At 51.0% G+C, this 26,495-nt stretch overlaps 10 protein-coding genes across 10 annotated transcripts; 4 read left to right on the top strand and 6 right to left on the bottom strand.

Moving 5' to 3' along the window:
* Positions 1-1,755: 1,755 nt before the first annotated feature.
* On the bottom strand, positions 1,756-4,590 carry Triagg1_5832 (transcriptional regulator family: Fungal Specific TF; the record flags this gene model as incomplete). Its single annotated transcript, XM_062900389.1, has 5 exons — positions 1,756-2,460; positions 2,515-2,781; positions 2,848-3,922; positions 4,058-4,074; positions 4,342-4,590. The coding sequence occupies 5 exons, from the start codon at positions 4,588-4,590 to the stop codon at positions 1,756-1,758; spliced, it is 2,313 nt and encodes a 770-aa protein (XP_062755344.1).
* Positions 4,591-5,449: 859 nt separating this feature from the next.
* On the bottom strand, positions 5,450-6,810 carry Triagg1_5831 (uncharacterized protein; the record flags this gene model as incomplete). The annotated part of the gene is made up of 2 exons (XM_062900388.1): positions 5,450-5,790; positions 5,856-6,810. The coding sequence occupies 2 exons, from the start codon at positions 6,808-6,810 to the stop codon at positions 5,450-5,452; spliced, it is 1,296 nt and encodes a 431-aa protein (XP_062755343.1).
* Positions 6,811-7,478: 668 nt separating this feature from the next.
* Positions 7,479-9,165, bottom strand: Triagg1_5830 (uncharacterized protein; the record flags this gene model as incomplete). Its single annotated transcript, XM_062900387.1, has 2 exons — positions 7,479-9,043; positions 9,105-9,165. The coding sequence occupies 2 exons, from the start codon at positions 9,163-9,165 to the stop codon at positions 7,479-7,481; spliced, it is 1,626 nt and encodes a 541-aa protein (XP_062755342.1).
* A 445-nt stretch (positions 9,166-9,610) lies between these two features.
* Positions 9,611-10,705, top strand: Triagg1_5829 (uncharacterized protein; the record flags this gene model as incomplete). Its single annotated transcript, XM_062900386.1, has 4 exons — positions 9,611-9,628; positions 9,686-9,812; positions 10,042-10,266; positions 10,335-10,705. The coding sequence occupies 4 exons, from the start codon at positions 9,611-9,613 to the stop codon at positions 10,703-10,705; spliced, it is 741 nt and encodes a 246-aa protein (XP_062755341.1).
* A 398-nt stretch (positions 10,706-11,103) lies between these two features.
* Triagg1_5828 (uncharacterized protein) lies at positions 11,104-12,074 on the bottom strand (the record flags this gene model as incomplete). The annotated part of the gene is made up of 3 exons (XM_062900385.1): positions 11,104-11,189; positions 11,246-11,957; positions 12,024-12,074. 3 exons carry the CDS (start codon positions 12,072-12,074, stop codon positions 11,104-11,106), a joined length of 849 nt encoding a protein of 282 aa, XP_062755340.1.
* A 2,644-nt stretch (positions 12,075-14,718) lies between these two features.
* Triagg1_5827 (uncharacterized protein) lies at positions 14,719-16,398 on the top strand (the record flags this gene model as incomplete). Its single annotated transcript, XM_062900383.1, has 1 exon — positions 14,719-16,398. One exon carries the CDS (start codon positions 14,719-14,721, stop codon positions 16,396-16,398), a length of 1,680 nt encoding a protein of 559 aa, XP_062755339.1.
* Positions 16,399-17,088: 690 nt separating this feature from the next.
* Triagg1_5826 (uncharacterized protein) lies at positions 17,089-18,229 on the bottom strand (the record flags this gene model as incomplete). Its single annotated transcript, XM_062900382.1, has 3 exons — positions 17,089-17,371; positions 17,436-18,088; positions 18,146-18,229. The coding sequence occupies 3 exons, from the start codon at positions 18,227-18,229 to the stop codon at positions 17,089-17,091; spliced, it is 1,020 nt and encodes a 339-aa protein (XP_062755338.1).
* Positions 18,230-18,671: 442 nt separating this feature from the next.
* On the top strand, positions 18,672-20,744 carry Triagg1_5825 (uncharacterized protein; the record flags this gene model as incomplete). Its single annotated transcript, XM_062900381.1, has 1 exon — positions 18,672-20,744. One exon carries the CDS (start codon positions 18,672-18,674, stop codon positions 20,742-20,744), a length of 2,073 nt encoding a protein of 690 aa, XP_062755337.1.
* Positions 20,745-21,561: 817 nt separating this feature from the next.
* On the top strand, positions 21,562-23,280 carry Triagg1_5824 (uncharacterized protein; the record flags this gene model as incomplete). The annotated part of the gene is made up of 1 exon (XM_062900380.1): positions 21,562-23,280. The coding sequence occupies one exon, from the start codon at positions 21,562-21,564 to the stop codon at positions 23,278-23,280; it is 1,719 nt and encodes a 572-aa protein (XP_062755336.1).
* Positions 23,281-23,650: 370 nt separating this feature from the next.
* On the bottom strand, positions 23,651-25,756 carry Triagg1_5823 (uncharacterized protein; the record flags this gene model as incomplete). Its single annotated transcript, XM_062900379.1, has 2 exons — positions 23,651-25,419; positions 25,627-25,756. The coding sequence occupies 2 exons, from the start codon at positions 25,754-25,756 to the stop codon at positions 23,651-23,653; spliced, it is 1,899 nt and encodes a 632-aa protein (XP_062755335.1).
* Between the last annotated feature and the right edge of the window lie 739 nt (positions 25,757-26,495).

Genomic DNA, 26,495 nt, shown 5'->3' with positions numbered 1-26,495 from the left:
AAAGGATTAAAAGGATAATAGTGTGGTATTATTGCTGTATAGGGTTATATACTATACTTAATCCCTTTATTTATTTATTTATTTATATAAACTTAATACTACTATTTATAAGCTTAGCTAAGGATAATTTATTAAGTAAGTTATTATTGTAACAGGATTATAGGCCCTGAAGGGCGCTGTAATCTATTACCTATTATATAGGCTGTTGTAAAGGGAATCCTAGCATAAAGTGCTAGTATTGCTGATCTTTTTGGATTATTGGCTCAATTGGCACCCTTTCCAATTGCTGTTATAATTATAACTTAATAACTTTTATTAAGTTATAAAGTATATATATTTTTTTAATATAGTTTAATATTATATAAAAATAATATATTTATTATATAAAAATTAAGTACTTTATTATATTATAAATTTATTATATTACTTACTTTACTTTTATAATATACTTATTAATAATAAATTACTAGCTATAAAATATCCAATTAATAACAGCTGTAAATACCAGGCATTATTTAACTAAAGTTTATTACTGGGCTAGTAGCAGCGGCGCTGCAGCGCGTTAACTCCTAGATATCGGGCTGGTGGAGCGGATCTTAAACTAGTTTCCCGCGGCAAAGTAATTTAATGGTCCGGGCGAAGTTGAAGAAAATCTTTTCCCGAGCAAGACGATTGATTACTACCAGCTGCAGCAGATAAGCGAGCGCGAAAGCCGCCGTGAATGGATTAATGCTGCACGGTCATTTGTCGCCCAACCGGGACTGATAGCAGTAGCGGCTTGTTATTCCCTGGTTCTCAAATGTTATCTTCACCCCTTTCTTTTCGCAGGATAAGCGGCGGGCATTGTGCAGTCGTTGGCAATAGCTCGAGAGACTAAATCTCGACGTCTCAAGCAAAACCCCTGATTCCCAGAACGTCATGTTGATCCGCCGGCCACCACATCCGGCATCGGTGATGCTTTTTCACTGTTGCTGCATAATCAATATGTAAGCATGCCAACTGTCAACGTGTCAAACCGCCATGTTGCTGTCGAGAAATTGGAGAAATCCCGCCCCCCTTGAACCCTGTCGCCGCGGGAAACCCAGGGAAAACGCATAAATCGAACAGTCTAGGCCCCGACCCTTCAGAGGAAGACATCCTAGTGGTCGAATCTGCTGAGAATTTCCGCTTTAAGCAATCCATGCTTAGGGGTGTATTTTTTCTAACTCCCCGGGATTCGTTGGCGTTGCCCGACGATTTTGTGCGGGCAAAAGCGCCGCGGGCTTCTTGAACATTTTCTCTGGTCTGCTTTTCCTTCCTTTTGTCCTTCTGATGACCATGATTCTTTTCAGCTCTCAGCCATCAATGGGTGGGCAATTCGTGTCTTTGTATGAAAATCACTCGCGTGATGTTGTTGTGAGTACAAGTAGCCTTTTTGGATGAAAAATCCAAGCACAATGTAAGTGAAAGAGCCAAGTCAACGTGACCGACCGCCTAAATTCTGCCACACGGCGCTGTAGATAAACGAAATCTAAGACAACTCTCGCAAATCAGGCCTTTCATTCATCAAATTTACGCCATATATTCTAATCTCATGTCGTGTTAAGCATGTGCCTCTAACGTGCACCCATGGGATGGAGCATGGTACGTCTAAAACCTATCATGATGAAAGGGGGGGAATGTTATCATTACAAAAAAAAAGAAGGAGCAATTACATGAACCAAACATGGCTTCAAAGCAATCGACGCTGTACGAAAAAAGAAGACTAATCTCCCCTTAAAACATCTCACGCATGTGAGGGAACACTGTTCCATCTGCCGAGGCAAAAATGGCAGCCTGTGACTCGGGAGAAGATAGAGCGCTGTGAGGAGGGATATGCTGCTCTTCCCCGTTGCTCCCAAACTGAACCCCATTGAGGCCGACGTAGCCCTCAAATATGCGTGACATCTCACTCTGTATCTTTTGGCCGTTATTGTTGTTCACTATGGGTTCCGTATTCTGCCTAGGAGGCATTGGAGGATGCTGAAAAATGGGCTGGCCAGAGGGCATGGTATCCATGTGGCCTCTTGCAAGGCCAATCATGCCTAGTGCTGCGCTCGAATGAGGGTCTTCATCTGGGTTCAGACCAAAGCGAGGTGCCACGTCCTTGAGCGACTTGATGGTTCGCCACAGCCGCTGAGACACCCAGCTCTTCACGGACAGGTCCTTGACCAGATCGAGTGCCATGTAGAACTCTTCTCTGCAAACCGCACTAAATCGTACGGGTGCGTGTACTGAGGCGAGGAAGACGACGGAGATTGCTGCTGCAAGAAACTGGTGATAAAAGACCTGCGTTCTTCGGTAGAGGTTGGTAGTGCTGTTGAGGTGGTGCAGATACTGGATGGTGTCCTTTGCCAAGTCAACAACACGCTGCGCTTGTAATGGATGTTGCATGATGCTGGTAGCACTATGTAGGACGGGAGTATACAGCCATGTCCTTATCTAGGAGGGCATTAGTTCGGCTTGGGCAAGTTTGACAGGTGCAACATGACTTACTTGATTGAAACGTAGATACGTCCATATCCTCAACCGTTGCAGATTATATGATGGTGTTGATGTCATTTGGGTTTCTTTATCCCAATTACGCACTCTGATCTCTTCCGGTACACTCTCGTACCACCGCAGGATCTCTTGGTCAAGTCGTTCAATTTCCTCCTGGCCCAGTTCTCGGGCGAGAACGGGGCCAAAATGAGATACTTGACGCCAGACTTTGGCACCTATTCGAGAGTATGTGATCATGGCAACAAGGTAGGGATATTCATCCTAGTTGACGTTAGTCCGGCAATCTCCTCCCCCTTCTTCTTTTTCCTCCACAGTCGTCAAACTCACAGGCATGGGTAAGGTCGGGTCAATCTCATCGTCTTGGATGGCATACGGCAGGCCCGTTCCAAACGCCCATCGGCGATCAAGAACGTATGCAGACCAAAAGCTGTTGAGAGCATTCTTCCTCTCAGTCTCATTTTGTATCATCATCAGCCCTCTCTTTTGGTGAATGCCCAGCTCTACGCACAAGCGCACCACCTGTCCCATGACACGCCAGGCAAGCACTTCTTCATTGGATAAGAATCGATAACCGGCAACGAGAGCCAAGAGGGGAAGGTCAGAGACTTCAAGGCCGTCCGACATGAGTTTTCTGTTAATAGTATTTTCCATGCTCTCATATAACCGCACCGCTTTCCCACAATGACCGTGTGCTTCTACAACAAGAGCACAACACATGATGGCTTTTAATTGCAGAGTTTGAAGGTCATTCAGAGGTTCAGTTGGTCGTTGGCTCTTGATATAAAGCGAGATGTTCTTGACATGCGCAATCACAGTTTGGATATTGAGAACAGGATACATGATGCCAATCTCGTCTTCATGCACTCGGCAGAGGCGCACCATCTCATCTTTGTCAAACTCCAAGAGCGGGTCTGGCAACTGGGGCAGTTGGCCTGAAACTGAAGAGGAAATGTGGTTGTTTGGTAGTGGCTCATTGTCATCTCCTTCTTCGGTAGTCTTCCACCCCATGTTGCTGATTGTCTCTTTGGCTACATCGAGGGTGAAGGCCATGCTCGTCGGGCCCTGGAATGGCGTCTGCCTTCCAGGATAATCCGGTCGGTGGCCAGATGCCGAGCTCTGTGATGGTGATGGTGCGATGATTGAGTTAGTAGCAGGTATGATGCGATCAGAAGATGGGTGTGCGAATCGCGACTCGCTCTGCATGTTGCGCATGCTCTGGTTGAGCCAGCTGACCTCTTCTTGGAGCCGGCTCAGCTGCGCCGCAATCTTTTTGTATTCTTCCGAGTCTTTGAAGTTGTTTGAACAGCAGTTGGGCGCATAGAGGCACGCCAGGTTGAGATTGCCGCAGCGTTGACAAGGCGTTTCTCCATTGCACTTGATCTTGCGCCTCTTGCACTCGTTACTGTAGGGGCGGGCCCCCAAATGTCAGCAGAGCTCAGTATATTCCACCGTCATTGCATCCTTTGATAGACAGCCAGCAGGTGAGAAGGGATTTTGTAGATTACTGAAAGCCATAGAGTGCCGAGTGTGGGCTTACCAGGCAATGGAAATGTACTGGACCACGACGTCAGCTGATGGGATTCAACCAAAAACGGGCATAAACAGTTGAATGATTTGTCTGTCCATCTGCCGGGATGTACAATGAAAGCAACAGCCAAATATTGCCTTGTGCTTCCAGCGCCTCGGCTCTCTTCCTTTTTCCCCCTTGGCGCAGCGTGTACTCGTATTGGACGGAACGCATCGGCAACATCCTCACACCCAATCGCCTCACAGGCAGCCCTTGATAAAAAAATACAACCAACGACAATTGCATAAACTCACCCGATTCCTCTTGCTCCGCGTCTGTTTCGCGCCTCCCGCCTCGTCCACCGACTTCCTCTTGTTCGCACTGCCATCGCCAGGCGAAGCGTCGTCGTGCAGCGCGGAATTGTCTCCGTACATGGCGGAACCTGGGCTCATGTGTGTCCGTGGCTGCGGCGTCTCGTACGAGACACTGGCCGAGTCGCTCAAAGCGGCGACTGGCGCCGTCAGGTAGCGCAGGTCCGATGCCTGCGTCTCAATCTGCTCCATGTCGCCCTTTTCCCTTCATGTGAGGGCCACAAGCACAAGGGGAGTTAAGAAGAGAAAAAAAAGGTATAGAGAGGCCGTTCGGACTTTGTGGCACGCTCCTGCACCAAGCATAAAGCCGCGCCACGTGACCTCACAGCGCCCGGGACCCGGTGTGGGAAAAGATGGGATGGGATGGACTCGATGCTTCGTGCTTCTGCTTTCCCGCACTCAAGATAACGGCCGACGGAGCTGAAGTACGGGTTACAGGCGTCGTGAGTTCCGCCTCTAGGAAGCTGAGCCGCTTACGGGCAATCAATCGATCAATCAATCTTGTCGCGTGGTGGAGACGAGCCGGAGCCGAGGTCGACGCAACTGAACTGAACTGACAGGTACGAGTAAAGTACAGGCCCTTGGACTCCTTGATCAGCCTCGACAGGCATGTACCAAGTAGAACGAGGCACACTCGAGGCATGGCAGGGCGCCTAATGGGCGACGCAAGGCAAAGCGAGGCAAAGCGCGGGCGTTCCCAAAGCCATGTGGAATTGCCGGTTCCCTCAATATTCCGTAATATGGCTTGGTTGATTGGGTTGCAGCCGTGGGGCCCGCGGAGCACGGAATTTGGCGATGAAGGACGGGATACGGGTAACGTTATCCAAATGACAAAGCCGTTTTCCTATTTCCTATCTCGAGCGGCTCTTGACGAAATCCGCCAGCAACGTGCACCATGCATCACGCCTGTCCACGCAGACAGCTGGCGGAGACGATTCTCAGACAACAAGAGACTTGGACACCAAAGAGCTCTTGGCTTTGCTTTTGATTTCATCTAAAGGATATTTTGGTTACATTTCTCATTATACCGTTGATTCTCCCCTTCCAAACTTTACGCCCCGTGAGCAGGCAGAATCGTGCCCTCGCAGTCGCCAAATCCGATCCGCACTCCGTTCTTCTCGCAGTATCCTCGCATGTTCAGGCTATCACCATCTTGGATGAAACGACGCACCCCGCCCTTCTCAAGCTGAACATCGGCCTTGCCACCCTCGGTCATTTCAAGCAAGCTGCCACGCTCCCGAGGCTCTGTGCCGCTAATGGTTCCTGAGCCCAACAAATCTCCGGCCCTGAGAGGACATCCGCCAACGGTATGGTGCGTTATCATCTGCGGGAAGGACCAGAGCAGATTTCGGCCGCTTGTCTTGGACAGGTCGACGTGGTCGCCATCCGCAGCTGTGACACGCATCATATTAGTATTTTTCAACAAATGGGACTGAGGAGGGGGGCAAGTCGCTCACTTGTAAGGCCAACTTCGAGCTGAATGTCGAACACGCTCTCCTTCTGCGACTCCTTGAGATAATCCTGAACAGGGGTGTCGTTCGGCAGTGGCTGGGCTCGGAAGGGCTCCAGCGCATCCGCGACAACAACCCAAGGGCTAATAGTTGAGCCAAAGTTCTTTCCGTTGAACGGTCCGAGGGGCACATATTCCCACGCCTGGATGTCGCGAGCGCTCCAATCATTGAGCAGGACAAAGCCGAAAATGTACTCCTCGGCCTTGTTGATGTCGATTGACTCGCCCATCTCATTGGGCTTGCAGATGAAGCAACCAAGCTCCAGCTCGAAATCCAATCGACGGCAGGCAACTGTCGTCGGCTCTTTGGGGTTCGCCGCTGGGTTGGGCAGGATCTGGCCACGGGGTCTGCGGATAGGTGTCCCAGACACGACGATGCTGGATGAGCGGCCGTGGTATCCCACTGGCAGGTGTGTGTAGTTTGGCTGCAGGGCATTGTCCGGGCCTCTGAACAGGACACCGACTTTGTAGGCGTGATGGTAGCCGGCGTAGAAGTCGGTGTAGTCTCCGATCTGCATCGGCAAGTGCATCTTGACCTTCTCGACCGGAATCAGGACCTTTTGCTTGAGCGACTCATTGTCCTTGAGAATCGCTGGCACATCTGTGGATTGACTTAGAATGCGCTGGAGATCACCCCTCACAGCACGGTGAACTGCGCGTCCACGCTCAGCAAAGGTGTTTAGAGATGTCTGTCCGAAAACTCCCTCCAGGTCACGAAGCGAGCTCAGCTGCTGCTTCGCCTGCTCATCGCCAGCGAGTGCTTTGAGGTCAATGACGAAATCGCCAATTCGCGAGGCGGCGCGGGGCTGCGAGCCACCCTCAGAAAAGATGCCAAAGGGCAAGTTGTGGATGGAGAAGTCGCCGTTTTTGTCCAGCGGGACCCAAGAAGTTTGTGAAGCCATCTTTGATTCTGGTCTTTTACTCGTTCCCCGTTAATCAAGAGAGAAAAGAGAAAAGCGAAAGAAAAACAACCAACAGAAGAAAAAAAACGAAAAAACAGCTTTGAGCTCTTGCGATTTGTTTTCAATCGGCATATGAAAGGCGGGATGCTAACGGGGCACTTCCGCGTTTGTGGGGAAGAGCCGAGAAAACCCGCCCGCGCCCGGCAGCACTTCCGAGGCGGATTCGGATTCGGAAATGATTGCGTTTCCCAAGCTCGACTCCGTTGTAGAACAATTCGTTGCATCCTCATCTTATTGTTGTTGTTGGTAATAATTGATTATGTTGCAAGATTTGGAATCATCAACTTACAAATACGGTGCGTCGGTGGGAATGTGGATGATTCCGACACTCACACTGCCGGCCATTTTGCTCAGTAGATATGGAGCGTCTATTTCGAAACCTGGAGGGTGATATGGTTGAAAGGATGCATAATATGGGGTGTACCTGTGTATCAGAAAATCTAGCTGCTATATGTAAGAACTACAGGATCAAGTAGACATCACGCATCACCAACAACAAGAAAATAATGTGAAATGAGCTTTATTAACACAATGTATCATGTCCAACCCAGCTGGTTCCTCTTCCAGCCATCCATCAATGCCAGTATATAAGAAAAAAGCCCCTATTCTTATTTAAACAGCCGTAATCCGGTGTCCTCCTTATACAGAGCCTCCATCTCCTCATCCTCGCTCTCCTCCTCATTAAGCTCCATCTTCTGACCAAACAGAGTTCCAAAGAAGCGATCAATGGCCTCCTGTTCCCAGCTCCTCCTGTCCTCAGACGCCATAAAGTTCTGCAGCTTCTCGTGCACTGTGAACCGCATCTTTCGTCCTTTGCTTGCCTTTCGGTCCACCACCTTTCGGGACTTGGCCTCTTTGTTGGCGGTAAGCATCACCGACGCCACCGCGCTGGACTGCTCTGCGGCGGACTCTACTGTGCGTTGATCCACAAGCTCCTTCAGAAGGAGCTGGTAAAAGTCGGCATCGTCGTAAATGTCCTCGCTCTCAGTGATCTTCTTAGAGGCCTGAACTGGTGCGCAAGATCGAGGGACTCGAGTGCGTTTGACCAGCCGCTCATCGGGACTGGCAAGCTGGTCTTGAAGGGCACTGATGAGGGTCTTGGGCTTTGCGCCAAGTCTACTTGCTGGCGCGGCGGCATTTACGCTTTGCACCTTGCGAGACCATTTATCCAGTCTATCCTCGCGGAACCTGGCGGCCCTTTGATCATCCTCCTGAATCTGCTCCCAGATTTGCTGGTTGGAAAGGTCAATCTCGATTCGCTTGCGTTTGCTGCCGGCGGCTGTGGGAGGGGCCAGGTTTTCTCGAAGGTCGCTGATGGTGTTTAGCAATTTGATAGCAGCTTCCTCAGCAGCTTCGTAAGCCTCCGTCTCTGAGCTCGAATCAGAATCCAGGGTGGGGAATGTATTCGCCGCGACGAGTGCCTTTTGGAGTCGGATACGCATGTTGAGCAGCCCGTCGTAAATTTTCCTCTGCTGCTGAATAGCCACTCCTTTCTGGACTTCGGTCTGGTTTGATGATGGAGTTGCCGGGGAAGGTTTGGCGCTTCGCTTGGCTGATTCTTCGTCTTCATCCTCGTCCTCGTCCTCGTCTTCATCTTCCTCGTCGTCTTCCTCATCCTCATTTTCATCATCCTCATCCTCCTCCTCGTCTTCATCGGAAGTTCCATTGCCGTTCAACAAGGCATCAAGACCATCGTCCATATCTTCGTCCTCATCCTCATCCTCATCGTCTTCTTCTTCTTCAGAAGCAGACATAAAGTCCGCCGCAGAGGCTCGCTTGCTCTTGGGCTGCTTAGGCTTTGAGCTGCCCCGGAACACAAATGCGTTCAACCGTTCATCATCAGATTCGGCCAGAGCATTGTCGCTACTAATTTCCGAGTCGCTGGCTTCTGCTGTATCAGCGACTAAGTCGGCCGTTTCTGGGTCATCAAATTCGGCATCTTCATCATCCTCATCGTCGTCGTCTTCCTCCTCATCTTCGTCATCGTCCTCCTCTTCTAGAGCCTGGCGCGAAACTCGAGATCCTCGGTATTGGCGGCCCAGAGAAAGCCCTTCCTTCTCCCGAAGCTTACTACGCCCAACCGTCACGTAGTGCTCGGTGCCAGCGCGCTCATCTTCGCTCAAGCCACTCCCGTTGTCATTGTCGCTGTTTCCATTGGCTTCGGGATCGTAGTCTAAGGCCATTCATTTAGTATTCAATGGTACGGCAAAAGAATAAATCTCATTTCTCAATACCTTTGACCAATTCCTCATCCGGGTCTTGGAAATCCTTTGCGCGTCCTTTTGCTTTGGCCATTTTGATTGTTGGTTTGGCTGGCTTGAAAACGAGTGTTGACACCCCACGCTGGGAATTTTTCTGCTATCAATGGGCGTCTTGCAGGTCCTAAACTTTTAGGCGGTGGGTGGCGGCAGAATATTAGCTTGTACCGCCTTAGAAACCAAACCCGAAAAAGCACCAGCGTTGCTGATAAGTGGGCCATCTGCTTGTATGGAGTACAAAGTAATAGTGCTGGATTAGTAGCCTCACATCACTCTTATGAATCAACATCTTGCTCACATTGGTCGGGGAGTGTGGACAGGCCGTCAACAAAGTGTTGTAGCCATACAATGACTTTCGCCAATTGAGACTTGTTACACTTCTCCCCTTACGTTTTCATGAGTCATTCTCAAGTTTCCTCAGTAAATATCGACCATGCGCTCTTCGCCCTCGCTGCTCTTTCGAGCTGTAAGAGCTCTCCAACATGAAAATCCTTTGGTCAGTTAGTCTGTATTGTTCATCAAAGAAAAGAAAAATCCCCTAGTTAACGAAATATCAGGGTCTTCCCCGATCGGGCACTCCGCCAAGCTGGCCAAAACGGCCTCAGAAGCGGAAGATTGCTGGTGTAGACAAGGTCATTGCGGTGTCATCCGCTAAGGGTGGCGTTGGCAAAAGCACCGTTGCTGGTATGTGGCGAAATTGCAATATGTAGGTATATTATATGGTAGGCTCATGAGTGAGATAGCAAACCTATCACTGGCTTTTGCTAGACTAGGATATCGCGCCGGAATACTAGACACAGATATTTTCGGCCCATCCATTCCTACCTTGTTCGATCTATCAGGGGAGCCCAGGTTATCCAACAGTAAGAAGACCATCATTGCCTGCATACCCTTTTTACTGACACATTCCAAGACAATCAACTAGTACCCTTGACAAATTATGGCGTCAAGACAATGTCGATGGGCTATCTGGTGGGAGAGAGTGCCCCCGTGGTATGGAGAGGGCCAATGGTTATGAAGGCGATTCAGCAGCTTCTTCACGAAGTGGACTGGGGTGGTTTGGATATCCTTGTTTTGGATCTGCCTCCCGGAACAGGAGACACGCAGTTGACCATTACTCAGCAAATCATCTTGGATGGTAAGCAGCTATTTCTTGAACACATTGAGCACTGTTGCTCTTTTCGTCTCAGATACTGATTAGCACAGGATCCGTCATCATCACTACACCACATACTCTGGCAACAAAGGATGCAGTCAAGGGCATAAACATGTTTAAAACAGTTGGCGTCAATATCCTCGGCGTGGTCCAAAACATGTCTCTGTTTAATTGCCCACACTGCCATCAGGACACTCATGTTTTTGGATCAAACAAAAAGGTTGAGAAGCTGTGTCAAGAGCATGGGATTGACTTTCTAAGAGATATTCCTCTTCATCCCAACATTGGCGATGACGGGGAAAGGGGGAAGCCCACTGTCGTCTCTGAACCATCCAGCGAACGAGCATCGGCCTTCCTTGATATAGCTAGAGCTATTTGCCCCAAGATTGACCTGAAGGAGGTCGGGAGCCATAATCACTAACTTTCTTTCTCGACACGGTAACAAATCTAGACGGCATATTCGGGGATTTCCACATCGTCTGATGAAATGTGGTCGTTGAACCTGCCATCGTAACTTAGCAATCCATTGCTGATCCCAAAAGGGGGGCCTGTTCTTGGATGAAACATGTGGTGGTTTGCCAAAGCTGTCAGAATGCAATCAATATTCCCATAACCTAATGCTTCTCGTGAACCGCGATGTCAACGTTCTGGTGTAAAAAAAGCGAAATGCTCAACGGTTAGCCTCTGCCACAACATATTGCAAGGCAAATTACCGCAGTATCAACAATAATTTCCTAACTCCATAACGCCTCTGAGACCTCTTTGAGATCTTCCTCATCGGCCCAAATCCCCCTACACTGGCTCTTCTCGGCAAAGCATTTAATCGAGCTCTTCATTAACCTGGTAGACATGACGACTACGGGTAGGGTCCTTTCTCATTGCTTTGCCAGAGCCAGTGAAGCCAACTAGTAGAGAGCAATTAGCGAGATTTCATATGAAGAGGTCGAATTTAGAGACTTACCTCGTCCGTGGATTCCCTCGGGTGTGCGAAACATGGAGTCCTTCTTGTTAGATTTGCCAAACTTTGATTTGGCATTGAAATCTTGCCATTTTGACTTGCCAGCTTCTAATTCCTTTGTGGCTTTGATCTTCTTGGGCTTGGGTGCCTTGGCAGCATCCTTTTCTGCTTCAGACTCCTTCTGCGCCTCTGGATACATGGTAGCCCCAGCCGAGCTGACGACGCCAGGAGCCGGCGTTGTAGCCACTGGGGCAGCAGATGTCGAAGGGGGAGCATCGGCCTTCCGCTTGTTAGAAATTGGGCGAATATCTCTCGACCTGAGAGTGTCCGTAGTGTCGTAGGTCTTGAACTTGACAATGTAGATGGGATCGGTGGATGATCCAGTGATGGACGTGATGCGCGCTGGGTAGAAGGCCTTGTCGCCTGAAATCCACTTTGCCAGAACGGTATCATTTACTTGGTAGTTGACAGGGGCTTCTTCCTTTTCCTCGACCGGTGGTGCCGCCTTCTTGAAGGCTGGGTGGTTCTCTTTGGACCACTTGGCTGGCTCAGGAGGTGGCGCGGCTGGTTTTACTTCGGGTTTAGGAGCCTGCTTCGATTTCAACTCGGCGATATTTTCGTCGAGAAGATCAACGAATTCCTTCAGCTCGTTATGGAGAGCCTTGAGCTCAACATTGTCGGGATCATCGCGGATCTGGCCAAGAACAAGGTCCAGCTAGATTTGGGTTAGCAGCGGGCCTTGAAAACCATCAACAAAGAGGCACAGAGGCTTCGTTCATACTTGTTCCTGGTACGTCTGTCGCTCTGCTTGGATCTCTGCGATGGAAGACATTGTTGAGTTCTTTGCCTAGGCGTTGCACTAAGATTTGTAGCCGGATAGGAGGATGTTTGCATCGGGTGTCGCGACACCTTTGGAAGTTCAAAAAGTTGGCTAACGCTCAAACTCCGGCTGCGTGATGGCCATTCTACCTGCAACAGATTTGTGGGGCCGACCTTATCAGAGATTATGACGACTCGCAATAGTCACGTGATGCTTCATGATCGCGGCTATTGGGCTTGGAAGATCCAGATCCACGATTCTCATCGCACTGCGTTGGCTTTTCTGGGCAAGTTGATGCTGGAACAATCTCAATTCATCAAACCGATGGCTCTAGCGTAGTAGCAACGCACTCAATCTTCAAATGCATCTTGGCTTTGCCGTGATCGAGCAGCAATGGTTTTTGTGGCTTACAATTCCACCACTCCGGGATCGGGGCTGGAATCAAGAATACGCGTATTGGCACGATTCAACTTGATAGGCCTTTGTTCTCCAGTTCTCGTACTCCGTACCATCACCAAATACATCAAGCAGCAGCGTCTCCCTGCGCTAGCAGAAAGGGGAGCATGACAATGAAACGTTTCAGACAGCCCAACGTCATCGCTACGTGGTGAACAGGGTTATGCGGGGAGAATAGCCGATGTGTTTATGGCATGGGAGCCAGGTTTGAGCATCTCGAGGATATTGGGCAACGACGCGGACAGCTTGGGCAATTCTAGGCAGCAGCTACATCGTATCTGGCCGAGAATCGATCCCTCGCCTCGAACAGGGCTTCCAGTTGCCATGGGGGTACGAGTGTATAAGGTACAGTAAAGTCGGATCTCTGTGTCTGTCACAGGGGTGCGTGTCCTCACTTGTTTGTAATGGCCCAAGCGCAAACTATGGATTAGCAAGCCTCGTTCATTTCGACGTCTGAAGTGATGTGCAAGAGCTCCTTCACCGGTGCGCCACAATCGAGAAGACTGAACCATTCAATGGAGCTGGATTCGCCATTCCCGGGGGAGCGAGATTAGATAGTCGTACTTGTACGCTGCACTACCTGATGCGGCCCAAGCGCAGCGTGGAAGAGTACTAAGACAAGCTGTTCTAGGGTCCCCCATGAAACCTGGACCTGTACATGTACAGCTTTCCTTTTTTTAGCGCCAAAGGAAACCTGTACATGTATAGCTTTCCTTTAGCGCTAAAAGCTATACATATAAATCGGTTAAATTACGGGTTTATACAGTACGTGTACTTTAAAATTCGCACTGTATTTTATAGCGCCGGGAGCAATCTAGTCCGGAACGACCGCAGGGAGTGAAGATGTTGCTGGATTGTCGACCAGAGCGGTCATCAATGGGAATCCTTATCTGCATCGGTAAATTTTGGAAGAAAAATACACTGTATAAGTAGTGTAAAAAGGAAAGCTGTACATGTATAGGTTTCCTTTGGCGCTAAAAAAAGGAAAGCTGTACATGTACAGGTCCAGGTTTCATGGGTGACCCTAGAACAGCTTAACTGTACACTCAGCGTGGAACGCCAAGGAAGCACAGAGGAATCCGGGATGGAGCAGAGACAACAAGTATGACGCAAGTTATGCTGATGAATAAGGTGGTGAATTAGAGCTAAGACATTGTCTCTTTGGCGGACATTCCAGTGTCCGGACCCAGAAAAAAAAGAGAGAGAAGAAGCTGGGAACGGAGAGAAAAAGGAGAGAGAGTCTGAGTATGTAGGTTTTAGTCCCAAGTTTGTTTGCATTATCCATTATACCGAGAGATACCTTGGGGAGTTGAGTTCCTAGACTGTCCGTAACAAGCACAGCACAGCACAGTACAGTACAACACGGCAATCGGCGACAGAAAACTTGCCTTTCGTATTTGAAGCGGATGCATCTGGCGGGCCACAAGCAAACAGAAAAAGCAAGCGGCCACCGACTCAACAGCCAGAGCCTCAACCACTGCGCAGCCTCGGCCACCCTCCATCTCTTTTGTTCTCGTCGTCGCTCAAAGACAAAGAGACCCGGTCCAGCGGTCTGTCTCGGTCTCGGGAACGGCGACTATTCCTGTATTAGGGCATGACAACTGCACTTTGTTCAACCCTCCTCCACCTGCCGCGAGCAGCAAACGCATCGCACTTTTTTTTTCTCCTTATCCTGTCCTTTTCTTTAAACTTTTCCTTTTCCATCGGCCTCTAATACCCACCGTCTTTCCATCTCTCTTTTCCATCTTCCATCTTCCATCTTCCATCACATCCCCCTTCCGGTCCGCCATCCTCAATCCGCGCCAATTCGTGTTTCTGTTCTATTCCCTGCATCCCGATCATACTGTACAGTACGAGGTGGTTGCTGTTACAAGCTACAAGGCGCTGCCGTCAATTGACCCCCCCTGGACGCTTCGGAAAGCCGCCTGTCGCATCGCGTCGCTTTGAGCCGACATCAACCACCCTTTATAGCCATTCACACGTGTCTCACCCTCCACCAGGATCCCGTCCGGCCCAGGGCACTTGCAAAGGCCGTCGAAAAGCATCGTGTCGATACGCCGCACCGCCGCGCATTGCGGGCAATCGCCACGAGACGAGGCTCGTCTGCGGCAGCCTCACGACAGCCAGCAAATCCGGCCCAGCGCGGCCCAGACAGTGATAGTGACAGTGACAGTGACAGGACAGAGGCAAAGCCGCAAGCATGGCTTCCGAGAGTGACCAAGACAGCGCATCTGCATCTGCAGCTGCATCGGCCGGCCAATCAAAGCGCCCTCCCCTCAACCATCACGCCAGTGACCACAGCGACGCCAACACAGTCGCCTCTTCGGGACATGCGCCTCGCCCCAAGCACCAGAAGCAGCACCACGTCGGCCGCCTGCACGGACGAGTGCCGTCTACCAGCAAGGGCCTGCACAAGCACAACCACAGCTCGTCGCGAGTCAATCTGAGGAAGCAGGGCTCGCCCACCGACCTCGAGAGCCAATTCGCCCAGCGCCCAGTGCCGCACCGCCGCGCCACCAGCGACGTCAAATTGCCTCAGCAGGAGCCGGCGGCTGCCACCATCCCCAAGAGCCTCTCGCAGAGCAACCTGAAGCGCAACCGGTCGCATGTCGAGATCAGCAAGCGCACCAAGTCTGCCGACAAGCTGAAACGCAGCTCCAGCGGAACCGGCATTCACAACAAGCCCGCCAAGTCGCAGGTCCATTTCGATCTCGGCTCAGACGACCCGGAAGACGAATGGGTCGACGCCAGCGGCTCTAATTCTCCCTATTTGTCGCGAAAGGGCTCGCTCAACAGCAGCACGCATTCTTCCTACCCCCCAGGCAGTAGTACGGCAAATTCTCGCCCGCAGACGCCGAGCGCGTTGGCCGCGCCACCTGAATCATCGTCACCACCTGCTCGCAAGGAACCAGAGCGAAAGGACTTTCCCACGACGCGACTGCTGCAGAGAACTTTACACGGCGCCCCGCCTCAAATGTCCACCGACATGGCCAAGGCGACTCCCGTGCACCTGTCGCCCGACTCGACCAGCCACGAGCCCTCTCCGCCCACAGAGAGCCAGGAGGATGGCCTTGTTTCGCGTTTCGTCGAGGTCCCCAGCTCCGGCCTCACCAGCGAGGGCTCGTTCTACAACCCTATCCGTGGAGGAGGCTCCCACCGATCCGAGGACCTCCCGCTACGAGTACATTCAATGGCCAACTTATCGAGATCACACGATTTCCCCAGTGAAACCACTCTTGCCATGGAGAGTGAAAACAGCACCCTGGTGCCCAAGCCCGCCAGGAGAACAGCTGCACCCTCAGCGAATACCTCGCGCACGCAGCAGAAACTGAACCTTCAGCGAGCTAGCTCATCACTTGAGCCCGGCCAAGCAGTCCCGGGCGTTGGCGGGGTTGTAGGAGCCGGGCCTCTAATTGGCATCGGAGATCCAGGACACGATGGAGGCAACAGTCGGGATCCTCGCGTTGGCAAGCTCCTAGAGCGTACAGGCATGGAATACCTGGTTGTCCGACGGCATCAGAACCCAGTCGTGCGATCGTTGAATCGCCTAACCCAATTGCCGGGTTTAGACAAGAACAAGAGGATTCCTCGCTCCAATACCGGCTCTACTACAGCTAGCAAACGATCGACAGATCTCACCGCTCGTCACATTCGAAACATAAGCATGCCAGAAGGACGCCAGGCTCTTCCCGTCAAGCGCGCAGGATCGGTGAAAATCAACGGCGCGACAGGCTCTAGCTACGAGGGAGACGACATGAACCGACTGAGCGAGAGACTTAGCGGCTCTAGCCTCGTCGGAGGTGAGGAGGAGGATGGTATGACTGCGCTCCTTCGGAACCTTTGGGAGAAGCCAATGGATCTCAGCGCCAGCACAGATTGAAACAATGCGAACACCAATCAAGTCAAGGACAAGTAGGGGGTGTCAGCAAGTATATACGGTAAACACGACACTGTGATGCCAAAAGAGTTTGAACGCTAAACACAACTGTCTCATGATACAAGGCTCTTTTTCATGGCGACGATGACTTTTTTTCTTCTTTTTTTTATCGATTTTATTCTTCTTTTTCGAGCCAATCAACTCGGAAACAACACTTTCGGCTGCGTGCTGGGCGTTTGTAGGAAATAGTGTAGAAACACCAGCTTGGTTCGTGGCAATATCCTCTGCTTTTTTTTTCCATAGGGGTTATGTTCATAGGTGCCACGGATGTGTTTTGTAAAGCGTGGTTAAAGCAATACGGAGAATCATGATTCGACCTTTAATGAAGTACAGTCTAGGGATACACCAATACACACAGGTTTTAATAGCTCATTCAGTCTCTTCCTGTATATAAAATTCAACACAACAGCGATATTCCGCGTTCTTGACCTCCTTGTTGACTAAGTGTATCTTTTACGTTTACATAATTTACAAACCTCGTATGCACATCAACCATTGAAATCTATTTACTATACACTAACGCCTATTCCATTCATGATAATATACAAGCCCAAAGGCACAGTCATTAATTTTTTTGAGATGGGAATTACAAACCACTTGCATAAAGGAAGCAATGCAGAAAGAAAAGCTCACTTAGCCCCAAGGCTTAACGGCGTTGTGGCGAAAAAACGGCTGCGGGTTCTGCTCTCGCTGGTCACCGCCAATAGCCTTCCACCACACATCTGTGCTCCATCGGATGATGCGCTCGGCGCTTCCCAGAGGCGTGGCCGCAGGGCGGACATCCAGGTAGAAGACGGGCTCACCAGTGGGCTCCGGCTCTCCGGAGTAGTAGTCGATGACGTATCGGATCTCCTTCTTTTCGCCGTTGACATTTCGGGAGACGAACCAGTCATGGCGATCGAATGGAAGGTCAGTTCTAAGTCTCTTGTTAGCTTTTCGTTCTTTCATTCTGTATACGAATGGTCAACGCCTCATCTTACCCAAACTTGGAAGGGTAGATCCAGCCCAGGACCTGCAGCATCGTAGCCTTGGGAGTCAGGTCCTTGGGTCGTCCTTGGAAGCGGATGAGGGTAGGGCTGACATCCACTCCATCCCACTGGCGATCCAGCTCTTCTGCCGAGTGCGCCTCTCCTCGCTTACAGACCTGCCATCCTCTGTATAAGCCGCGCGCAAAGCGCTCCTCCCAGCCGATAATCTCCTGCCATGCGCCCTCGTTCAAGAAGTTGTGGACAGAGACCATGGATTCCACGGCTGTGACGTCGGTGTCGGTGTAGCCCTTGCGCAACAAGGCATTGTACATTTGCTGGGGAGAAGGGTACTCCCACGTGCCGTCGCCGGATCCCTTGGGGATGGTGGATTCTTCACGCTCCGTCGGCAGCGCCATCGTCTGCGTCGGCGCAGGCTTCTGTGACAAATCGGGGAACATGTAGTTCAAGGGGTTGAGTTGAGAGAGGATCGAATTGGGCTCTTCCTGGTCGCGGGAGCCGTGAGGCACCGGACAGCCAGATGGCGGCAGAGGTGATGACGAGCCATGAGGGACTGGGCAGCCGGACGTGGAGGACGGTTTCTCGGCGGGTATAGCTTTGTGCGGGTTGAAGGCATCGGCGGCCTTTTGGTGCATGGGACATCCGGGCTGTTATTTGTGAGTCTCTACCGTCTGTTAGGTCCGAGTCTCTCGGGTTGATCATACCGGAGGCTCCTTGTTCAATGACACGGCCGGGTGTCCTTGAGGGATGCCGGCCGGAGGGGCAGGCTCGGCCCAGAACCAGCCCATTGTGAGATGCAGAGATTATACAAGTAATCAAGGTATGCGAAGAGGACAAAATGCGAGTTGTAGGTTACAGACAGCAGCAGAAGATTGCTGAGGCAATCAAAGATGCAAAGGTTGTTGAGGGGGATGTCGGTTCTAAGCCTTGGAAATTTCCAAGCCAACAGCATAATCTTATCGCATCATTCTTACGGCCAAACCCGAAACTTTTTTTTTCTCGCACATGTTTAGCCGGGCAATCGCCGTGACCACTCCACTACGTCACCGATTGATTCCGGCACGGGATTCTGCAGCGAAGCTTGTGATTCTAACCCGGGTCGTATTAACTCGGGCGATGCTCTATTTTCCTCGTGTTTCTCCTTTAAACCTCAGAAACTCTTCATGAGGCATCGATTATGATTACGGCCCTCATCGGCCTGGAATTGAGTGCGCGTGATTGTCCGCCGACATGAAGACCGGCCTTCTCTTAGGCCGGCTGTGTGGGCGCACTTTATTTCGACCTCATTTGCTGCGTCAGACAGGACTGGGACTCCGGAGAACTGATGGGCTGCATAATTGGATTCACACGGCTAGGAGGACAGGATGGAAAGAAGGCAGGACAAGAGGCAGGATTGCATTGCGTGCTTCGGCCGGTGCAGCAGCGTTAGGCACGGGAGCTTTCATTCAGCTGGCTCAGACGGACAATGGGGGAACCGAGCAGACGGGCGAGCTTCGCATGTTGGAAGCATCGCGAGATGAGATTCGCAAGACCATCGACGACAATGACCGGGGGATATCCAGGATCGTGCAGCAGATTCTTCTATTCTGGGATGGCTACATCTGGGAGCCAATCTGCACTGGAACAAGGTTCTTACACCTCGTGGTCATCTTCGTGCCTGTCATCCTTTCAGTGCCCGCCATCTGGTTTGGGCGACGCCATCCTGACAAAGACGGCGAAAGAAGCGGCACCCTCTGGTGGTATGGATTCCTTGTGAAATCCATGGAGCTGGCAGGCCCTGCGTTCATCAAGCTCGGCCAGTGGGCAGCTTCGAGGACCGACATCTTCCCCACGGCCATGTGCGATACAATGTCTAAGTTGCATTCGAACGCGCCGGCCCATTCCATGCGCGTCACTCGGAAGACAGTTGAAGCAGCTTTCAACGGACGTAATTTCGAGGACATCTTTGACGAGTTCCTTGAAACACCTCTAGGGGTTGGCGCCATCGCCCAAGTCTACAAAGCAAAGCTCAAACCTGATTTTGCAGCACCGCAAGAACTGGCAACCGCCCCAATGGAACCACGACTTCTTACACAAAATGTGAAGCAGCATGTGAGAACTGTTTTGAAAAGCTCACCTAAGCAGGTTCCGTCAACGTACGTCGCCGTCAAGGTATTGCACCCCAATGTTGAACGTATCGTGCGAAGGGATCTGAAGATCATGGGCTTCTTCGCCACTTTGCTCAATACGATCCCCACCATCGAGTGGCTGTCTTTACCGGGCGAGGTTTCCCAATTCGGGGAGATGATGAAGCTCCAGCTAGATTTGCGAATAGAAGCCGCCAATCTGGAAACATTCAGAAGGAACTTTGGCGATCGGACGACGGCTTCATTCCCTTTCCCCTATTCCGAGTTCACGACCCGCAACGTTCTCATTGAAGAGTTTGCTCAGGGAATACCTCTAGCGGACTTTATGGAAAACGGAGGTGGCGTCTTCCAGCATGATATTGCTGACGAGGGGCTGGACGCGTTTCTCCGGATGTTGCTTCTGGACAACTTTGTTCATGCCGACTTGCACCCGGGCAATATCATGGTCCGTTTTTATCAGTCCGCACAACCGAATATTCGGCTGCGTCGGTCTGCTGAGAAGGCTCCCAACTCGGACGGCGGCCACCTCGATGTTACGGAGCAGGTGTTGGAACGACTACGGCCATACCGACGCCGCAGTGACAAATCCGCATGGGAAGCCGAGTTGGCCAAGATTGATGCCGAGGGTTATCGTCCACAACTCATCTTTATCGACACAGGTCTGGTGACGGAGTTGAATGCAGTCAATCGGGACAATTTCCTGGCCTTATTCCGTGCCGTCGCCGAGTTTGACGGCTACAAGGCCGGCCATCTCATGTGCGAGCGCTGCCGCCAACCTGAGGCCGTCATCGACAAGGAAGTCTTTGCCCTCAAGATGCAGCATCTCGTCCTGAGCGTCAAGAGCCGCACACTGGCCCTCGGCAACGTCAAAATCGGTGACATCCTACAGGAAGTCCTCTCCATGGTGCGCAACCATCACGTCCGCCTGGAAGGCGACTTTGTCAATGTCGTTATCAGTATTCTCCTTCTGGAGGGCATTGGACGCAGTCTGAATCCCAATGTCGACCTTTTGAGCAGCTCGCTGCCAATTCTGAGACAGCTGAGCGCTCAGAGTGGTGCACAGATGGCGAAGCACGGCGATTTCTCCATGATTATGCTGTGGATGGGCCTGGAGACGAGGAAGTTTTTGCAGGCTAGCGTTGACGATGTGAGTTTGATTACACCCTCCCAACAGTGAGTATTCCCCATGCTAACAAGTATCTTTCTAGGTTGAACGATGTGTCAAATACGATCTCCTATCACCCAATGTATAAATAACGAACGTGCATGCTATAGAGTAGAGGCCAGAGGGTTTTCTTTATCTATACACAGAGCGACAGCGATAGCTCATTGTAAATTATGTACAACACTGCTGAAAGGCATATTAGATGAAGATGTGGGATGGATTATGGGTAACACGAGGCTTTTATAGAAACAATTAGGCGATTCCGACAATTTGATTTGGTGATAATAAATCTCTAATCTCTCTAGATTGTATAATTTTCTTGTTGGTCCCCATCGTATGCATTTTACCAGCATGTTGATGTTTGGTATATATGACACAAGTGTTAATGATTCAATATACTCGTTACACTGTTACACCTGGCTTACCAAAGATGGAAGTGGTTGCCTGTTTTACAATAATCATACAAAACGGGCTCCCAGCCCAATTTGCTATTGTCGTTACTCCATCTTACCATGAACAACAACCACATAGTTTATCAATTATTTTCCAAGATCACGCCGGCTTCAGGGTAGCTGATCTTGCATAGCAATTCTTGAAGCCATTCAGCTGTCAACGGCACGGAACAACCAACGCCGCTACTCCGTGCTTTGGGCTCCTAGACCCGCTAAAATTTCCAAAAGCTCCTTGTCGACTTTGCACTGCCAGGAGATTTTTTTTTTTTTTGACGGGCGCTTAATTGCGTCGCAACACCGTGAATTTGGACTGGTGCGCGCTTGGATAAAATCGCAAAAGCAGTGCATAAGCGACATTCGCCTTGTTGCGGTTTCCAATGGGCGACTCCGGCGACTTCGTCCGTCTTCACGTCACGCCGCTTGATGCCGAGCTGATCAAGGTCGTGGTTCCCACCTCAGTACTGCCGACTGCTCGCAATATTTCCTATCATACGCTTGAGACGTTCCCGGAGAGGCGATACGGATTCGTTGAACTGCTCGAGGCGGATGCGGAGAAATTGAGAAAGAAGCTGAACGGGACGACGCTCAAGGGCTGCAAGATGCGGATTGAAAAAGCCCGCCCCGAGACGCGGGTGGAGCCGAATGGAGACGAAGACGAGGTTCCTGAGAAGAAGAAGAAGAAGCCATCCAAGAAACGGAAGCGGGAGCCAGATGTCTTGGAGGGCGTGGCACTACATGACCGCCAAGTAAAGCGAGGATGGACGGAGACGCCAACGACAACGACAACCAAGAGGAGAGACAGGAAGGACAAGGACAAGGAGAGCAAGGAGAAGAAGAAGGAAAAGGAGAAGATGAAGCGACCCAAGTCTAAATACACAGAGGGAGAGGAGTGTTTGCTGAAGACGAAGCTGCCGCCAAACACGATGAAGAACTTGGCTCCCGAGGAGCTGGAGCACAAGAAGAGGAGCAAGAAGAAGGGCAGTTCACGACAAGTTGTTATTCACGAATTTGAAAAGACGACGAAATTCCCGAGCTTCCTCAAGGCTGCTACGGCGACCGGCCGGAAAACAGCGACTGAATATGTCAAAGGGAAAGGATGGGTCGATGAGGAGGGCAATGTCGTGGAAGAAGTAAAGGAGAAAGAAAAGGCGCAACTACCGCAGCGGCCGAAGAAGGTGCCTCAGCCAAGAAAAGTGTCCGAGGAGCCGGAAGATGATGACAGCACGAGCAGCAGTGGCACTTCATCAGAGGGCACATCGTCTGAAGACAAGTCTGAAGAGGAATCTGAGGCAGAGTCTGAAGAAGAGATTGAGGCGGAAGTTGAAAAACAGGCTGCAGAGGTGCCTGTCCGAGCCCCTACTAAACCTCAGGATGAAGAGGAGAAAGATGACGACAGTGATTCTTCAAGCGACAATACAAGCGACAGCGGCTCGTCAAGTGATGAAGAGGAAGAGGAGCCTTCCAAGGTAGCAGAACAAACAACGCCGACAACCTCCAAGCCGAATGCTCCCAAATCCACTCCCACAAGCAACAAACCCCTGGCCATCAAGATTCCACCTCCCGAGACACCCTCAGCCGGAAAAGTACACCCCCTAGAGGCTCTATATAAGCGACCGAAGCAAAACAACGAGAACCCCACGTCAGTTCCCAAGGAAGAACCGTTCAGTTTCTTCGGTGGCGGCGAAGATGAAGAAGACAACGAGTCCGGAGCCGCACCCTCCCTCCTCGTGCCCCCCATGACGCCCTTTACCAGCCAGGACTTTGAATGGCGCAACGTCAGAAGCGCCGCCCCTACGCCAGACACGGCTCATCCGTCGCGCATGCAGCGCTTCTGGGGAGCTTCGCCGGAGAAAGACGTGGAGATGGAAGATGACGTGGCGAATGCGCTGCGGGAGGAGGAGCAGGAAGACGAAGAGGGAGAGGACGAGGATGACGGAAGCCCTGCGCAGGGGAGACAGACTGCCACGACCGATTTCCAGAAGTGGTTCTGGGAGAATCGGCGAGATTTGAACCGATCGTGGATGACGCGCAGGAAGACGGCGGCCAAGGAGAAGAGACACCGGGAGAATAAGGCACGGGCATCAAAGGCAGTATGAGCGCAAAATTGTTTTTTTCTTCTTCTCAGTCCTGCGGCATGACACGGATATAGTAATGCGTTGAATAGATGTTGTCATTACAGAACAAAAACTGTAATATGAATTGTTGGTCATGATTAATATTACAACGTAGAATATGTTACATAGGGGATAAGCTGCCGCTTGGCTAGGTGTTCACAATTTGGTCATTCATCACTCGATTTTCCATGTCTTCCTCGCAAACATGAGGCCTGTTATCCTCCGAACACGTATCACGGAGCCGTCTTCTGTCTGCTGCTGCCACACTGCCTCCCAAAAGAACATTATGCATCCCGGCTCCATCTTCCACCGATGCAAGAGAAGTGTGTTCCGTCAAGGACCCGTTTCCGAACTAGGGAGCTCCCACATGCACCTGAACATGAGCTGGCGAGTCAAGACGTGCCAAAGTGTCTGAACCCATTGCCCTCTCTGAATCGGGAGTCTCCGGTTCTTCTGTATTCCTGCCAACGAAAAATTTGCCGAGAATATTAGGAAAGAAGTGGTCTGTTGAGGGCGAACCCTTGGAGTCGTACGTCAGTGTACTTCGACGTCGATGCGCCGATGAGCCGATTTGGCTCCCAAAGCTCTTCGTATTGGAGGGAGACTGAGATAGCGTTGTGCGCCTGGATTTTGGAGCTTCATCTGTGAAGTAACTTGAATTATTGCGGGATTGGAAACTATCACCCGGCAAGCACATTGGCTCCGTAGTCTCAGTAAATGAGGTATGAGGTTCGCGAGAAATACGATTAGTGCCATCATCTACCCCTTGATGGGATGGATTGGTAGATTTGTCTTCCAGACTAACCAGAGGCTTGATCCATTCTCTGGTACAATGTCGCGAAAGAAGTTTCGGAAACGAGGTGATGGTTGACGCAACGCTGGTAGAACCAATGGAGGCCTGAGATGCTTCCAATTTCTCGTCTTTGTGGGTACGGCAGGATGAAGGTCGACCGGTTTGCGAATTCCTCTCAGAGTCCTCATCTAAGGAGCTCCCGGCTGAATCTGGGGACAGGGTCGATTCTCCTGCATGGCCGCCATGCTTCGTCCAAGTGATTGAAGTCACGTTTGGCGAGGAGATCAATGTTGTCGATGTCGATGACGCTTCTTGCTGCCACTTCTCTCTGGCTCTATCGACCTTGTGGGTGACATCTGCGGCAGTAATCGACGTCTGCGGTATGCTCAAAGTATTTGCTGGATCTGAGACCACAGGCGGCCGCAGCTTTGTACGTTGGTTCTCGTGCTCCATCTCAAACTGAACCGGCAGTTTGCTTTGAGGAGAGATGTCTGCCTCGCCTGTCTCGGGTGTAGTGTCATATAGTATAGGTCTTCTAAACGCCATTAGTGTCTCCTCGATGATCTTCGCGAGTTCCCCATTCTCTTCAGGCAATGCTTGGTGCTTTTCCGCAGAGCCGCCGATCATTCGAGGGCTATTTCGTTTTAGTCTAGTCGTGTTTATCTGACGAAAAATCATCTCCGTGACGAGAGGAATATCTTGACGCTCCACAATGATGGCCGACTCATCGTGGTGCTGTGTCTCGAAGTCTCCTTCCGAGTCAAATCTTTCGAAACGGTTCGCCCTTTTACCGGGCTCTGCTTCTGTGATATGGTTGGCTTTCTCTATGGATGAATTTGATGTGGTAGACCAACCATTCTGGCCGTTAGGATTCCAGGGTGCAGGCCGGCCTCCGGCAACCGCAGTCACGTCGTCCCGAGTTGCGGTTTCAATGAGGTATCCTATGCGATTTTGCCCGATATCAACAAGATGAGTCGAAACTCTCTCGACTTCATATTCATGCGTATCGGAATTGCTTTTCCCCTTGGTAAAATACCAAGCCGAGCCGGGGACTATGGGATTAATGACATAGTAAGACTTTGGGCCCTCTTCTGGGTGACCGCCCTGGAGGGCTTTCTTCGGCTTCTCTGCGATGGCCACATCAAAATCGACGACCGGGGAAGCAATTTGACTCGTCGCTCTGCGGCCGGATAATTTTGACTTTTGGTGAGAAGATAAGAGGTGGCTAACCTCTTCAAAAGACGATGCTCGCTTTTCGCTGGAGCCATTACCAGCCAGCCTGGAGATTTGGGCAACACTGGGGTAGCCCGTGGGCTTAGAGGCAAGCTCTGGATTGGAATTATGTCTTTCCATTGTAGACGGTGTACCTGCCTCTAACCCGCCAACCGCTGGCTGTAAGGGTATTGAGGAGGAGTGCAGCAAGGCTCTCGTAACGCGGGCCAAAATATCAATCTCGCAGGGTTGATCTTTCAGAGTCGTTTTATCCCGCCTCAATGGCTCAGCCATAGCCTCACTGTCGCATGAGCCCTAATTACGATCGTGAGATTGTGCAGGGCTGGGGTAGTCGAGATAGGCTGCGATTGGAGAGGAGCCCAGCTCGTGACGCCCCGTCTCAGCGGGATCAGGGAATGATTGGCGCATGACGTCTTCAATCGCGGACGCCATCGTTGGTAGGCGATGCTTGTTAGAACGACAAAGTCGGTTGAGCCGATCTGTGGGTGTCGAGGGATGACCCGCCCCCGTTCCAGCGAATAAGCGTAGTGGGGAGCTGTGCACTGATGAGGCTCTTTGTGTGGGAGATGATGCACTTGTTGATCACTTCCAAGTCTATGGAGTTGGGGAGAGGAGGTCGGTGCGCAACCATGTTTGAGTCATAGCCAATCAAACAAAGAGGTGGACTAGAAGAAGGGAAAGTCAATGAGCAATGGGGATGAAATGGAATTAGAACATATCGATGAACTGTAGGTAATCCGCGTATCGTATCGTACAGTAGCTGCATATAGGAGGTGGGACATTGAAGATGACGATGAGACTCTATTTTGGTGGCCCACATGATGGATATAAAGTGGTGATCGCGCCAAGGGGATCTTAGAAGGAGCTTGCTGAGCAGTTGCCCGCTGACCCAACAGCAGTCGTTAGTGAGGGCACTTGCCGCCGATCGCTGCCGGAGCTTTTAGTCCTGACCTGAAACATTGACGATGGTTTGAATCATTGCTTAAGTCATAAGAGAGGAGCTGATCTGATGCATCAGAGAGAGCCTCGCTGATACTGACAATGACAACGACAATGACTTCATGCTGCGCATGCGTGACATGCCGGGAATGCGTAGGTAAGCCAGCATTATCCAGTCATGATATCAATTCGAGGGCAAATTATCTCATATCATATTCAGGGGCGAACGAGT

The sequence above is a fragment of the Trichoderma aggressivum genome, assembly GCF_033847375.1.
Source record: "Trichoderma aggressivum f. europaeum strain CBS 100526 chromosome Unknown scaffold_021, whole genome shotgun sequence".
Classification (NCBI taxonomy): domain Eukaryota; kingdom Fungi; phylum Ascomycota; class Sordariomycetes; order Hypocreales; family Hypocreaceae; genus Trichoderma; species Trichoderma aggressivum.
Note: the sequence above shows the minus strand (reverse complement) of the source record. Positions and strands in the feature narration are given on the sequence as shown.